This window comes from Podarcis vaucheri (genome assembly GCF_965113315.1).
Source record: "Podarcis vaucheri genome assembly, chromosome: 4".
NCBI lineage: Eukaryota > Metazoa > Chordata > Lepidosauria > Squamata > Lacertidae > Podarcis > Podarcis vaucheri.
In genome coordinates this window covers 40,498,326-40,513,261 of record NC_138762.1, presented here as the reverse complement: position 1 = coordinate 40,513,261, position 14,936 = coordinate 40,498,326, and the positions used below count along the sequence as shown (strand labels likewise).

The window sequence follows — 14,936 nt, the reverse complement described above, 5'->3', positions numbered from 1 at the left end:
TGGGCTTTCTCCCTTTTCCCGACGCCGTGATTGGCGGCGGTGTTGCTAGGGGGGGTAAGTCCCGCCCCGCTTGGGCTGGGCTGGAGAGAGGAAGCAACTCTGTCCAACCGCCCTCACCGCCCCCCTCCCTCCCTCCCGCCCTCCTTCTCCGGTCTGTCTATCTGTCTGGTAGGCGGCTCCGCCAAGTCTGCTCCGCGCTGTCGCGGGACCTGGAAGGTGAGCGCGGAGCAGCAGGTCGAAGCTGAGCCCCGGATCCCCCCGGGGACAGAACAGGCGGCTGTCAAGAGCTGTAAGAAGGAGGTTGGGCGGCGGGGGGCGGGCGGGAGGAAAATGGTCCCCCCTCCCCACCAGGGTGGGGAGACATAGCATTGGGTTGCATGGAGAAAGGGGTGGCTAAGATGGGGGGTGTTGGGAAATGGCGGGTCAGGGGGCGCAGGAAATTCTGCCGAGGTTGAAAGAACCCCTGAGATTTGGAAGCGCGAGTAGACTACTAAGGGGGGGGGGCTAGGAAGGAGGTGTGTTGGGGGGCACACGTTGGGGCTCCTCATTACGACGAAGCCATTGTGGAGCATAAATGTTGTATCTGATGAAGAAAAATCTGCACAGGGAAATGTGGGAACCTCTAAAGAGCCGCTGAGAAAGAGTTTGGCACTGTAGTAGCGTAAAATTCACCGAAGAACAAAAAAACATGTTCCTGGTGAGGTATCATAATGGAGCATTTATTGGTGGGTCCAGTTCTGGAAACGTTTGCATGAGGTCCTTGCCCACTGACTGGTTTGATGATTCAGGTGCTAGGGTCCTATGCGTATAGTACTAATGCATGGAGTAAGCCCTGTTGAGCGTAGTTGAATTACTTCAAAGTAAACAGTAACATGCCTAAATTTGAACTGTAAAGCTGTAATCCAATATACACTTCTCTGGGAGTTAAGGTGTGGGGAACTTCTGCACTATGTATACAGTGGTACCTCGGGTTACATACGCTTCAGGTTACATATGCTTCAGGTTACAGACTCCACTAACCCAGAAATAGTGCTTCAGGTTAAGAAATTTGCTTCAGGTTGAGAACAGAAATCGTGCTCTGGCGGCGCGGCGGCAGCAGGAGGCCCCATTAGCTAAAGTGGTGCTTCAGGTTAAGAACAGATTCAGGTTAACCTGAGGTACTACTGTACTATATTTTGCCTCCTGAGAGCTCAGGGTAGTATTTGTTCTTGCACAGTCTCTGTGAGATACGTTAGTCTGGATTATAGTTTTTTCCCCAGGGCAGCTTTCAGTTTTATTGATGTCCACTTAGTTTTGTCTTATCTTGGAGACTTCAGTACTATTATAGTTCCAGGCTTTTCACAGTCGTTAAGGCATTGTCTGGCCTAGATTCTGTGCATTTTGTTTTAATCTAGTTCCAATAACAATATTGATAATAGGAAAATATGTGAATTGTATTTTACCTGAAAAGCTGATTCTTTCACTAACCCTTTCATAGTATTTACCAGCTGGTGCGAAGAGGACCATAATCTTTTAAATTTCAAAATTATGGCTATTATTACAGACGAACACTCTAATGAATCTGGTGACAGCTCACATTTTGACCCAAGATTATGCCATGAAATAATATCTCCAGCCCCTCATGCTTTAGAAATAGAAATCTCACATATGGATTCTCATGAATCCGTACTATTTTTACAGCTGGATCTGTAAAACCCACCATTTATTATAGTTCACTCCAATAAAGAAACCCTCTCTCTCACATGCACACATGAAAATCTAGCATTTTATGACAAAGCTATGGCACAAAAATGCAGGTCCAGGGCATGGTTGCACGTCTGAGACAAGATTGCTCTTTGGCTTAAATTCAGACTCTCTTCACACCTGCACTGTCCCATCCATCATCAAGGCATAACTGAGAGTACAGCATAAGAAATAGTTCACCTAATGCTCTACATTACAGCAGCATCATTCTGGAAAAGGCAGTTTAAGACATAGATCCAAGTGATTTCTACTAGAATAACAAAAATACACTGCCTCATCATAGCTCGCAGATTACAATGGTAAAAAAAGCATAAATTCAATATATTGTGGCATTCCGATGGTGCAAAACAAAAAACCAACAACAATAATAAGGAATGGATAAGAGATTCTCAGTTTTTATAGGTACTTATCCTATAACTGCTGCCCAGTTGCAACTCATATCAGTATCCACCATCAAAAAACAAATACCTTTATACCCAACTTTGTGGTATCATTATAGCACAAACACCTTGATCACACATGGTTCAGCCACAGAATGTGTGGACAGTTTGCCCTTGCTGTTAAGTAACCACAAGCTCCCTCAAATATCCATGAGTTGGGACAGGGCTTTCAAATCAGAAAATATGGCTTCCAGGCACACATGAGGAGGAACTGTTCCACAAATGTGCACTTGCTAAATCTGGGAATGGATGTCTCAGTTAAGAATAATGAGGACATTCTATGACATTTGCTTTAACCCAGCAACCAGTGACTAGACTGTAGTCCCTCATTAGATAAAGTTCTCCTACCATTTGCAGCTTTTTCTTTTTTCAGTTCACCATTCTTATTACATCTGGGCTATTATGTCTGCAGAAAATGGCACCCACCAGATTAATTCATATAGAGTAATTTCCCAGTTTTGTACTCACACAGATTAAAATTCTCACTCCACTCATAAGCAGACATTGAAAGAGGTGAAATAATTTTAGGTAGCCACTGTAATTATGACAACATGATGTAGATGCATTGTTAATCTGTGTTAAGTGACCTTGAGTGACCACATTTAGGGCATGCACAGGCAACTGATGAAGTGATCTACTGAGTACTTCTTCTGAGCTCTTTTGGCAAATGAGCAAGAGAGATTGAAAAAGCTCATGTGCGGCAGAGGATAGGGCATGATGCTAGGATAATTCCTTCTGACTTGGGGCAGGTTGCCATTGCTCTTCATAAATTTCTTTTACTCAACCGCAAAACCATGCATGTGTTGCCAGCATCAGTTGGAAATTGTCCATCTGTTGTGATTTTAAGTTTAGCCATAAAGGTAAGCAGCAGTGCTTCTCTTCTTACATGGTGAAGCTGTGGGCATCACTCTCCCCGCCCCCATGTTGTTCAATTCACATATGAAGTTGCTGTTCTATATTGATGGGTGTACACATGTGCTTCTTCTGGGGGAGAGAGAATTTGTGTCCATTGGGATTCATGCAACTAGGTATTGGTGTGGAACATCCACTTCATAAGGGAAGTATCTGTCCATGGTAGCTAAGGGGCACCATACTGAATGAATTAGAGCAATGTGCTGAAAGTCGTGAGTGTATACCAGATATTACCCTACAAGTGGCAAGGCAAGGGCCCGAGATTATTAATATTGGGGAAAGCACTCCTTTAGGTACTTGAGTCCCAACCCACATCTGCCTTGGTATGCTATTACTAACACCTTGGATTGGTGGTATATGGTGCCATTGAACTGACCAACCTGGCAGCCAAATTCTGCACTAGCTTCAGCCTCCAGCATCCCATATTACAGCAATGCATTGCAGTAGTCCAGACATGAGGGCCCCAAAGCATAGGCAACTGAGACCAGGCTATCTTGGGCCAGGGATAGCTTGAGCTTTCAAACTGGCCTAAGCTGGTCTTAAACGCTCTTAGCCACAGACAGATTCGAGTGACAGATTCGAATCCAGGAGTACTGTATTTCCAGACTACAAATCTACAAATTTCTTCAAGGGGAATGCGACACCGCCCAGAGCCAGGTTTCCAGACACAGGAACTGCTCACCTACAGCACCTCTCAGTTTTGTGACTTCCACCTAGCCCATCACTTCTTTCAGATACCAGTTCAGCACCTTCGTAGTCTTCCCTGATTCAGATGAAATGGAGAGATGGAACTGTATGTCACCAACATAATGTCTCTGGATAACAGCTCCTAGCAGTTTCATATGTTGAATAATGAGACATAATGGACTCTTGGCTTAAAAGCTATATTGCTGAGAAAGTTATTTACGATTACTTGCTTTCTAGTAAGGACCCTACAGGTAAGAGCAGGACCATCCCATTACAGTGCCTCCCTCGAGTTTCTCTAGGACACCATGATCAATGATGTCAAAAGCTACAAAGATATCAGAGCTAAGTATTCCAGGAATTGTAGAGTGGAATCTTTTCAGTGTGCAAGAAATTGAGTTAAGTGATAGAAATACTCTATTGAGGTGATTTCAGGATTTACAAATTTTGCAAGGTAAATCATGCATAAGAAGGATAGTAGAAGATTATCATTGTGCAAGCACTGTGCTGGCTACCAGTGAACCACTGGCATCCAGGGTGTTAGTATTAGCATGCAGAGCATATAAATGGGACCCAAGTTCCTAAGAGAGCACCTTCCCTAATATCAACCATCTAGGTCCCTAGAATTGGCTGGTGAGGTCTTGGTGGTAATGCTCTCACCAGGAGCTGCCCAGTTGAGGTTAACCGGTGATAGGGCCTTTTCAGTGGTGGTTCCCTGTTTAAGGTAAAGGTAAAGGACCCCTGGACGGTTAAATCCAGTCAAAGGGTTACGGCGCTCATCTTGCTTTCAGGCCAAGGGAGCTGGTGTTTGTCTACAGACAGCTTTCCGGGTCATGTGGCCAGCATGACTAAACCGCTTCTGGTGCAACCAAACACTGTGACGGAAACCAGAGCGCACGGAAATGCCATTTACCTTCCCGCCACAGTGGTACTTATTTGTCTACTTGCACTGGCGTGCTTTCGAACTGCTAGGTTGGCAGGAGGTTCCCTGTTTGTGGAATGCCCTCTCTAGTGAGGTGCATCTGTCTCCATTACTTTTAACTTTCAGAAGGAATTTTAAACCATCCCTCTTTACCCAGGCATTTAGTGACTAAAGAGTACTGGATGAAATACTGTTTTTAATTGAAATTTGCTTTTAGATGTTTTCAGTTGTAATAGTTTTTGGAATGTTTTGACAGTGTTGTTTTTGAATTGTGGATGTGTTTGCCACCCTGGGCTCCTTCTGGAGAAAAGCTGGGATAGAAATTAATTAATTAATTAATTAATCGGTAATTTGGCAATAGGATGGTGAGAGACAGCTTTATGAAATTTTTTAGGATGTGAGAAGGAGTGAATTATGTATCTACAAATGTAAGATTGGGGCAGGAGCAGATCCTAGAGTATATCTTAAATTTGTAGTTGCCTTGTGAATCTCATGATGTCCTTATATACATAAGATAATCCTAGATTTGAGAACCTGAGATAGGGAAGCCTCCCCCTCCCCATTAGCTGAATGCAAGTGACTGTAAAAAGTGCATTTGGAATTTGTTAAAATAGATCGTCTGCATAAGTTTTGGAAAAATTTATTAGTAAGTGGTTTCTTTCAAAGACAGGGTAAGTAAGTAGTGCTGTTGAGCAGAGGTTGGAACAGACATTCCATTTCAGCTTGAATCCACTTTTATTCTTCTAAGAAAAATCATTATCGAAACAACAACTGAATATTCCGATTTGCTCCTTCTGTGTAGCAAGTAGAATTTCCCCAGCTACCACTGCCGGACTTCACAATGGCCTCTTCTTATAATAGGGAACGTGATAGAATTCAACCACTAGGTGTCACCCTTTACCATACAAAGTGGGATACAGCTTCTTTGCCTGATAAGCTTGTGATTTGTCAGTTCATTTTGCTTGTTAGTTTGTTACCAATGAGCAATATCAGTTCATCCCATCTGCTCAAAATAATATATTGCTACCTCAGTTCAAGAAAATAAGTGATTTTTAAAAAATAAATATAAAAAATTGTGACAATTCCACCCCCATTTTCTGGCTCATTCAACATTTAATCTTATTAAACATTTTCTGGTTGTGGGGATGGGGCGTGGAATAGCAAGAGAACCAAGACTGGGAGACTACTCTAAGGTAGCTTACCTTACTTTTCCATAGTTAACGGGAGGACAATTTTTACTTTCAGATCAATCCTTCTTTACTCAGTAAAGTAAGACCTATTGCATCCATTGGAGCTTATTTCCAGGTAAGTGTATGTAGGGTTGCAGCTGAGTAACTAGGATTTCCTTCTGCATATACCTGCATCAAATTGTACTGACTGTGATAACATAAATCCAAAATGCAAGTTGTATAATTGATCATAATTGGGAATTTTGCACTATTCATTTAGTAATTGTTCATACTGGAGAAATGTGTTTCTGCTTAGCAGCAATACTGCTTTTCTGAAATCATAGCAAAAATCAGGTTGGGTTTTCAGAGCACTGTAGGAATGTCCCTAAATACTGAAAATGTCTGCCTAGTTTATGGTGCTGTGAGTTGAATTCTAATCCATCTGAATGGGCTGGATGTTATACTTTGATTCTGCCCACTATCACCATGCTTTAAGGCATTTCTGCATTTCTTTCCCTTAAGACTCAAAACCAAAATAAAAATGGGGAGAGATAGTGAATGCAGGAATAAACCACAAAGAAAAGCGCCAAAAATATTCCACTGTTGTCTGAGGTGTTTTGGAAACAAGAAGTTCAATCATCAGGGCAATCTACAAATGTATAAAAACATATATCTAAGTAATATTTTGAAACTAAATCTATTTAGTTTTATCTGAATAAATCTTTTTCCACTCAGTTTTGCACTGGAACAAGCAGTGAGGCTTTATACTTCACTGTTAATATTACCTTAATATATCTCACATTTACCTGTATAAAATCAAGCACTATTTGTATTATGTACAAACCATTTATCATAAAAATAATAAGATCTGGTTGAAGTGCACATGTTTGCCATAAAGGTGGTTATTGTTGGTATTCCACATTTCAGCTGGGAAGATTCTTAGGATGGTATATTCAAATATACAAATCAATGCAACAACCATAAGGCCAGCAATGTAAAAAAATAAAAAATAAAATTGAACTGCGACCATAAGTGTTAGAGTTATCTAAAAGTGTCATGCTGGTGGAAGTAAAATGCTATGCAAGCCATTTCATTCAAATGTTTTAAAGTACTGTGACGTGCCCTTTTCTTTCTCAACTGCAGATGGAAGCAGGAGTTGGATTTAAGCTTCTTCAGTTAGTTTAGGTTCCCAGTTATAATTCTGTGAAAGTTAGCCTCTCCGTAACAAACCTGAGCCGTGTGTGGAACTGGAGCACCTGATAGAGCAGTGATAACACCATGGAAGTACGTTTTTCACTGGGAATTGCAGCTGATGTTCATAACTTTAGCTACAAATAATGGAAGTATGCATCATATTCATGGACAAGATAGCTGCAAATTACTGTACATTGCAGTAATGTTTGTTCCAAAAAAATATAATTTATATGCTTTTAATTTATATGCTACATCTCCCAAGCCTATTTTTAAAAAATCACGAAAACTCTATTTTAACAAGAATCTTGGGCCAGTCATCAGTGCCAGGGGCCAACATGTGACTTACACATGTCTGTCTCTAACATAAACATAGGGCAGTATCCAGCTAAATAGGCCCTTTAGTGCAAGACTTCTGGCTGTGCAATGTAATTTCTCTGCCCTCTCCTCTTCCTGTTCACCCTATAATTCTGTTCCGGAGGGTTGGAAAACCTGAAACAGATTTAGGTGGAGCACAGGGAGAGGAGACTGTGGGAAGTTCTGTTGTGTAGCTAAAAGTCGGTGCGCTAGTGGAACTATTTAGATGCATACAGCCCATTTTCTTTAAAACAACCTTCCCATAATAATTTTGCTGTTGTTCACAAATGTCACAGCATGGTATAATCATTTTGTACAGAGTACAACATTTTTGCCTGCAGTCAACTAGTAGAGAAATCGGCATTTGTATCTCTTGGTGTAGGAACGTTTTGGTGACTGAACATTCTGGTATTCAGCTATACCCAAGTAAACAAATCCCGCTGTTTACTGGAGACTGCACAGAGTGAACATAAATGTAATACTCTTTCTTGGTTTTTTTTGGTTTTAAGATCAGTTTACTGAAGACTGCAATGGAACGATTTGACGTGAAGCCACCTCCCTCCCGGAGCCGTTCTAAAACCGCTTTGTATGTGACGCCTCAGGATCGCGTTACTGAATTTGGCAGTGAACTGTATGAAGACGGGGGGAAACTGTACTGCACGTTCTGCAATGTGGTCCTGAATCATGTTCGCAAGTCGGCCATCAATGACCATCTCAAATCCAAAACGCACACCAAACGCAAGGGGGAGTTTGAGGAGCAAACTGTCAGGAAGAAACCGCGAACTCTGACTGCCTCTTTGCAGTGCAACAGCGCAGCCCCGACAGAGAAGCCCGGTGTCGTCCAGGACTTTGTAAAAATGTTTCTGGAAGCTAGCATTCCCCTTGAGAAGGCTGATCACCCAGCTGTGCGAGCTTTCCTCTCTCGCCACGTGAAGAATGGGAACTCCATACCCAAGGCAGACCAGCTAAGAAAAACCTACTTGCCTGATGGGTATTCACACCAGCTTCTCAAGTCTGAAGACCACTGAGTGGAGGAGGCCACTTGGTTCTAAGTGTGGAGTATTAACAGTTGCATAGCAGTGACGTGGTTTATTTTTATATTCATGCACATGCAATGTTACGTAATGGTTTTTGTATTGTAAAATGACAATCTATTGCAAAACGCAACGGTGTGCAACAAATTGTTGGTGACTCTAGTATTACAAGAGTTTGTATCTAAAATGTTGTTGAGCTCCTTGAGAAAGGGGGTGGGAATGGGGGGAAATGGCAGAAAGGTGCCATGTTGCTGAGTTTGTACAGTCCAGTGCTAAATCATTATTGTAGAAAAATTCCTTTGCTCGCTTTTCATCCTCCTGCATTACCTGATAATTGCAAATGATCAAATTAGGCATGGTCAAACTCAATAGTCTAATTTCTGGCTTTAACATGTATTCATATATGCCCAATATGTGTGCCCCGTATTTTCAGCATAAATTTATCTCCAGCATAGCTATACTTAGGGATGCCAAAGCAATCCTGCAGGCTTGATTTCCAATGCTACTGTTTCCATTTTTCTGCTTTGCGCTATTATCCTGAACCCACTTTCTGTCTCATTTTATGTGATTTACATTCTGTTGGCTGGAGAAGTTTTAACTGGTGGCTGGATGTGCAAACTCTTGCATAGCTGTTGAGGGTTGAAAGGATGTAGATGTGCATCCCATTGAAAGCCAAGGGTAGCATCTACTGTTGGATGCTCATTCTGCTGAGCATCCCTTTTGTGTACACAGTCCTAAAAGCAAGAGTATATGACATACTCCACAGAATTAAAGGAGCAATTTTCCCACATCCCTAATTATACTACAGATCAGAGGAAAGCTGCAGGACTGTAAGAGTAAAGTTACGCAGTTAGCTGCCTACAGATGGCAGTGTTTTGCAAATAATGGTTATAAAGAGAAGTTGTCTAATGTGCATTTCCATTGCTCCCTGTTTAATTTCAAAGCTGGCTCAAATAGGTGGTTGGGTGTGTGTTTTTTAATCTACGTTAATATCTCATGTTTTTGAACTTTGCACAGTTTAGGTCTATGTAATACGAATTCCTAGAGTTACTGATACCTTTTGCTTCACTGTCTGTTGTCTTTTTCTTTATGAAATGTTTTCCAAGGAGCAAAGCATTATTAGGAATTTGTAATTCATGACTAAAATATTTCTTCATGCATTAGCTAACAGCAATTCCTGATCCTACCACAGTTAAGCACTTTCGGTTCCCGTTGATTAGAATGGGAGAGTTTACCATAACTGTCTTTTCCATTGATTGAGTTTTTAAATGCATAACTTTTAAAAGCATCATGCCCCAGACATTTTACTTTTTCTTGGTGGAATTGCAAAGGAAGCAAAGTAGCTTCTTATTACTGGCCTGTGTTTTTTTTTTAAATTATCATTATTAATTAACATCCAAAGCCCAAATCAAATAGAAAAGAATGGGAAACTTCACCATAGACATCTGGTTGGAGTCAGATGATGGGTCCATTTCTTTCCCCACACTTTCCCCTCTTTTCTTGGACTAAAACAGATAAGAGAGCAGAAAAAGCAGTTTAAGGAACATGCAGATTCACTGGAAGGTTTTGACGCAGTCACAGAGGCAATATTGCATTGAAAAGTTGCATAGAGTTTGAGGAAGCAGGTGATCATCAAGGTAGACCCATTGAAATCAATGGACCCAAGTTACTCTAGTAGGTATATACTCTTTATGTTGGAGATTATCCAAAATCTGTAATGCCACGTTGAGCTTGACATTGGTGAACGTAGCCCAGGATCTGGACAGCTTGGCTTACGAAAAACAGTATATTTCATATTTAATCCATTTTTTTTTGCTCTCATATTTGTATGAAATTGCATAGGTGGCATCTGTTACAGGTTTCCATATATTTGGGGAGGAGCTTCTGTGTGTCCCCCACCCCACCTTCCTTTTCCCTTTTCTGTTTTTTTCCTGCCACTGCAGTTGTTGCCAAAGTACTCTGATTTTTTGTTTAAAAAATCCAATAAACCCCATGTATTGCTCCTAATGTTACATCTGTAGCATGGAGGAAAATATTGGGGTTTTCTTTCTTGGGCTGAACCTAATCAGCCCTAAGCTTAATTAACTCGTAGCTGAACAAAGGATCACAGCCTTAATATTCAGTTCCAGAATGAAAAACAGTTACTGGCACACAGAATGTGTGTTCCAGTATAGACTTCCTGCACAATAGTTCTCAAGTGCAGAGATGCAGTACTCCAGTGCAGCATTAAAAAGAAATGTGTTACTCTATTGGACTGGGTGACACTGGTGCATCAGTTTCATAGGCAGGCCATTGTCAAGTTTTAAGATTAGGTCAGCTTTCTTGCCTATGAAGAAAGCTCATAATAATGAATTGGGAGTAGAAAAATGCCCTGTTTGGGTCCATAGCAGATATTCTGTGGAAAATTTATCTCATTTAGTTTCAGATACCTTATATTTTTTAAAAAATAAACATTAAACAGTAATCTACCTTTGTCAGAGAGGAATGCTGGAGCAAGTGGGTAGTTCCCTACAAAAAAAACCAACCTGTTTTTATTTTATTTTATTTTGCTTATCTACTAATTCTAGTGAATTGGAATGCTGTGGCATCAATATATGTGTACTTCCCTGTCATCTTCAACTACAAGCTTCCTTTATATGATGTCACAAAGGGAGTAGGTGCCCATTGCGCATGGCAGTGGGAAATGCATATGTTGTACTCCTGGGATATTTGTATTGCTTTGGTTCTTCTATTTGTAGGGCAGCCTCATCACTCACAAGGAAATGTCAGCAAAGAGCGGGGGAGGCGGTATGTGTGCATTTGCACACTTTCTTTTCACCCTTTCAATTAATGTGCAGAGTGGTGATCCATGAATTGCCTTGTGCTTCTGAAACTTACACATCTCACCACAAAATACATTAACTACCCCTGTCCTAACTTGGTTCCCTCAAGATGTTGTTGGGTTCCAACTCCCACCAACCCTCAAGGGTTTAAGGTTCAGAGATTATAGGAGTTGTAGTCCACCAACATTTGGTTGGCTGCTGTTCAGTTAAACAGTTCTTGTTTGGCCCATTATGTTTTAAATGAAAAGGCCGTACATAAGTGTGCTATGTAGAAGAATGGAAGCTGCACCATGATGCCATTAACTCAGATAACTGGTACAAATCATGGAAACAAGTAACATTAGATTCCTTTTCTTTAGGATATTAAATCACTATTTTGACCATACCAATGAGAAGAATTGTTGAAAGCCAGACTTCTGTAAGCATAAAATGGGTAGTTTACCTTTGCGCACATTATTTTCGTGTCATTTGTGCATGTAAAAATTAGAACTGAAATAAGTAACTAGTAGCAACCTAGCCAAAGGAATATAACAATGTTTTACAGATTGGTCTGAGTAGTTGCCTAAACATGATTTGGCTTTTGAATAGCTATTGAAAGCCACAGTCCTGTACATGCGTACTTCAACATAAGTCATGTTGAATTCATGGGACTTGCTTCCAAGTATAGGATTTGGCTGCTCATATGTTCTCAATTGACATAGAGCAGAAACTTCAAATACATCAATTTTTGTTGTTCTAGACTCCATTGAACACAAGACTTCTACTTTTGTGAGACAGAAATGTTTCAAACTTTCTTAATTCTAAAATGAGTATCTGGTTGAGAAAGAGCGTACATTTACTGAAGCATCCTTCACAATCAGATGTTAATGTTGTACAAACCATCCAGATTGGGTTGGGGATGAAGGACGCTGCTAATAATGGGTTGGATCCAAGCTGAAAGCTCAAACCTATGCATGTCTACTCAGAAGTGAGTCCCATTGGGCTTACTTTCAAGTAAGTGTGCATTAGAGAACAACCTAAATTAGTTGCATTTAGTTCCTGTTGAGGTTAATGGAACTTAAGTCATGATTAACTTTTCACACTTAACTCAGTGGAGCAATATATTGAGTAGAAATGCATTGGACTGCCCTGTAAGTTTGAATACAAGCCAAGGTGTTACTGTTCTTCATATAGTTGTCAAGACATACCTAATTGTCTTTTGAAAACTGGCTCCCACCAAATTTTCAAACCTGCATTTTTACGAAGTTAAAAGTTCAGGTTTTTATATTGATTCTTATAATGGATTGAGAAAACTTTTGAACTAACCTGTCCAGTTTACAAGAATGGCAAAAATAGTTTCTGCCAACTAGGATATGTTCTTATGCTACTCAAAAATCCCTAACTCCCTAAGGGTTTTTTTTAAAAATAAATAAAAAAATAGTCTATTACAACCATGCAAAGATAGGTAGTGACGTAGTTAAACTGATTTTGTGTCTCCATTATAACTTTTTTTTCTTGAGTGAAATAAGGAACAAAATAACAGTGTGCTAACCATTACCATTTATTTATAGATATATATTGTATGGATAATCTTGCTATCCCTTTTTACTGTTCCATCTTTGAATTTGCTGCTAGGATATTTTTTGTTTGCTTATGCATGTTGAATATTCATTGTCTTTATGTTTTTAAAGTTCTGTGTTAACTTTACAAAATAAAGAGTTTTAAAACAATGGCAGCAAGGTCATATTTGAACAGCAAAAGATACATAGCAGAACTGCCAGATAGAGAGGTGGCACTGACTACTTTTCGTTTCCCCCTTTCTGTTATTTCTTTTGGCAAAATAGAGCAAACCAGGCCGCCATGCTACATGGGGTTTGGGTGCAGCTGAGATGTCCCTCTTCCCAGCCCTTCCTAGCTCTGCTAGCCTCTACTGACAGGGGACCCCCAACATGCCCACCCAAACAACAGGCAGATGTTACCACTAACATCCCACTCGCAGAAAGCCTTGACATGTTTTGGGGAAGCAGGCCTGGCCTGGCCTAGCATCCACTAGATTCTCCTGAGATCTTGCCACCCTCATGTCATGACATTGGAGAGAATCTAATCCTCTTTGCTGCGCCAGCCTGGCTGTTAGCAGAGCAAAGGGGTGTTTTTGCTTGCCACTCCACATTCCACCCAGGTTGATGTGAGCACTGGGAGTGTCGAGTTGGCAGTCCATGATGCCCTGCTTAGAGTTTAGGATTGCACCTAAAAATGTGTCTGTGTGTTATATTGTAGCATAATCGTTATCTAAAATAAAGGCTTTGGTTCCTTATTTGAAAAGAATCATTTCAGTCAGTGATAATGAGCCTATGGGACTTCAAATGTTGGATTCCAGTTCGCACCCTCCTCGATTGTTGGCCGTATTGGCTAGGACTGATGGGAGTTAAGAAACCAACAATATCTGGAGGGCTCCACATTGCGGAAAGCCTGTTTTATCCAAATACCCAGGAGAAGAAAACACCTGGATAAAAAGCAGGGCTCGGCTTTCTCATTCCTGGCGGTTCCAGAATATTTTATTTCTTGTACAGCGCAGTGGACTAATGTAAAGGTGTAGCTATTTTGACGACGTTATGACAGCACTGCTGGCCTATGAAATAATTTTATCCTTTTGACAACACAAAAATTCTGGAATGTCACCTTTAACTGAAAGCAAGTGGATGTGTCTGGAGACAAACACAATTAGAAATAAGAGCAGCAGATAAAATCACAACAGTCTCAATAGCAGCAAGAAGGACCAAAACCAGTCCAAGGTAATTAAGCTCTCATAAAAGCCTGCTGAAATAGGAGAGTTTTCAAATGGCACCAAAGATTCATCAGAGCTGGTGCCAATTGTATGCCAAGGGGGAGGGCATTTCATAGTTGGGATACCTTTGCAGAATAAGCCCACGGGTTATCGGATGTCTCTTGCATGTGAGACAACGATAAGCTAAGTGAGCAAACTTCTAAAATAACAAATAGAAAAGATTTTCCAACCTGATTAAAGGACCCCTCTTGCCCCCAAAACGTCCTATTTAAGAAATCAGGAGCAGGCTGTGGACGTAGAAATTTCCTCCTGCAGCCTTTTCCTTATAGTCTCAAGCATTGCTGAAGGACATCATCTGCATTAGCCCTAAATATTAATTTGGCTTGGCAAAATTAGAGGAAACCTCACTGGCATTAACAGTGGTGAGAGAAACAATCTCTTAACTCCCTCTGTGTTAACAAAAATGCAAAAGTATATCATTATCTATCTATCATTAATAGGGACGCGGGTGGCGCTGTGGGCTAAAGCCTCAGCGCCTAGGGCTTGCCGATCGAAAGGTCGGCGGTTCGAATCCCCGCGGCGGGGTGCGCTCCCGCTGCTCGGTCCCAGCGCCTGCCCACCTAGCAGTTCGAAAGCACCCCCGGGGGCAAGTAGATAAATAGGTACCGCTTACCAGCGGGAAGGTAAACGGCGTTCCGTGTGCGGCTCTGGCTCGCCAGAGCAGCGTTGTCACGCTGGCCACGTGACCCGGAAGTGTCTTCGGACAGCGCTGGCCCCCGGCCAATAGATGTGAGATGGGCGCACAAACCCCAGAGTCTGTCAAGACTGGCCCGTTCGGGCAGGGGTACCTTTACCTTTTTATCTATCATTAATATCCATAAGCTATCTGTGTTATGAA

At 41.2% G+C, this 14,936-nt stretch overlaps 1 protein-coding gene across 9 annotated transcripts; it reads left to right on the top strand.

Annotated features, from left to right (window-relative positions):
* Positions 1-125: 125 nt before the first annotated feature.
* On the top strand, positions 126-12,671 carry CGGBP1 (CGG triplet repeat binding protein 1). 9 transcript variants are annotated; one of them, XR_014218865.1, is made up of 5 exons: positions 132-289; positions 5,947-6,006; positions 7,014-7,154; positions 7,928-10,176; positions 10,238-12,671. XR_014218865.1 is itself a non-coding variant. In XM_082219789.1 (4 exons), the coding sequence occupies exons 3-4, from the start codon at positions 7,149-7,151 to the stop codon at positions 8,444-8,446; spliced, it is 525 nt and encodes a 174-aa protein (XP_082075915.1). In that variant the 5' UTR covers positions 132-289; positions 5,947-6,006; positions 7,014-7,148; the 3' UTR covers positions 8,447-12,671. The 9 variants fall into 9 exon arrangements, 8 of the variants coding, with proteins under 8 accessions (XP_082075922.1, XP_082075919.1, XP_082075920.1 ...); XM_082219789.1 differs by having other exon boundaries at positions 7,928-12,671; XM_082219790.1 differs by having other exon boundaries at positions 165-216; positions 7,928-12,671.
* Positions 12,672-14,936: the final 2,265 nt, after the last annotated feature.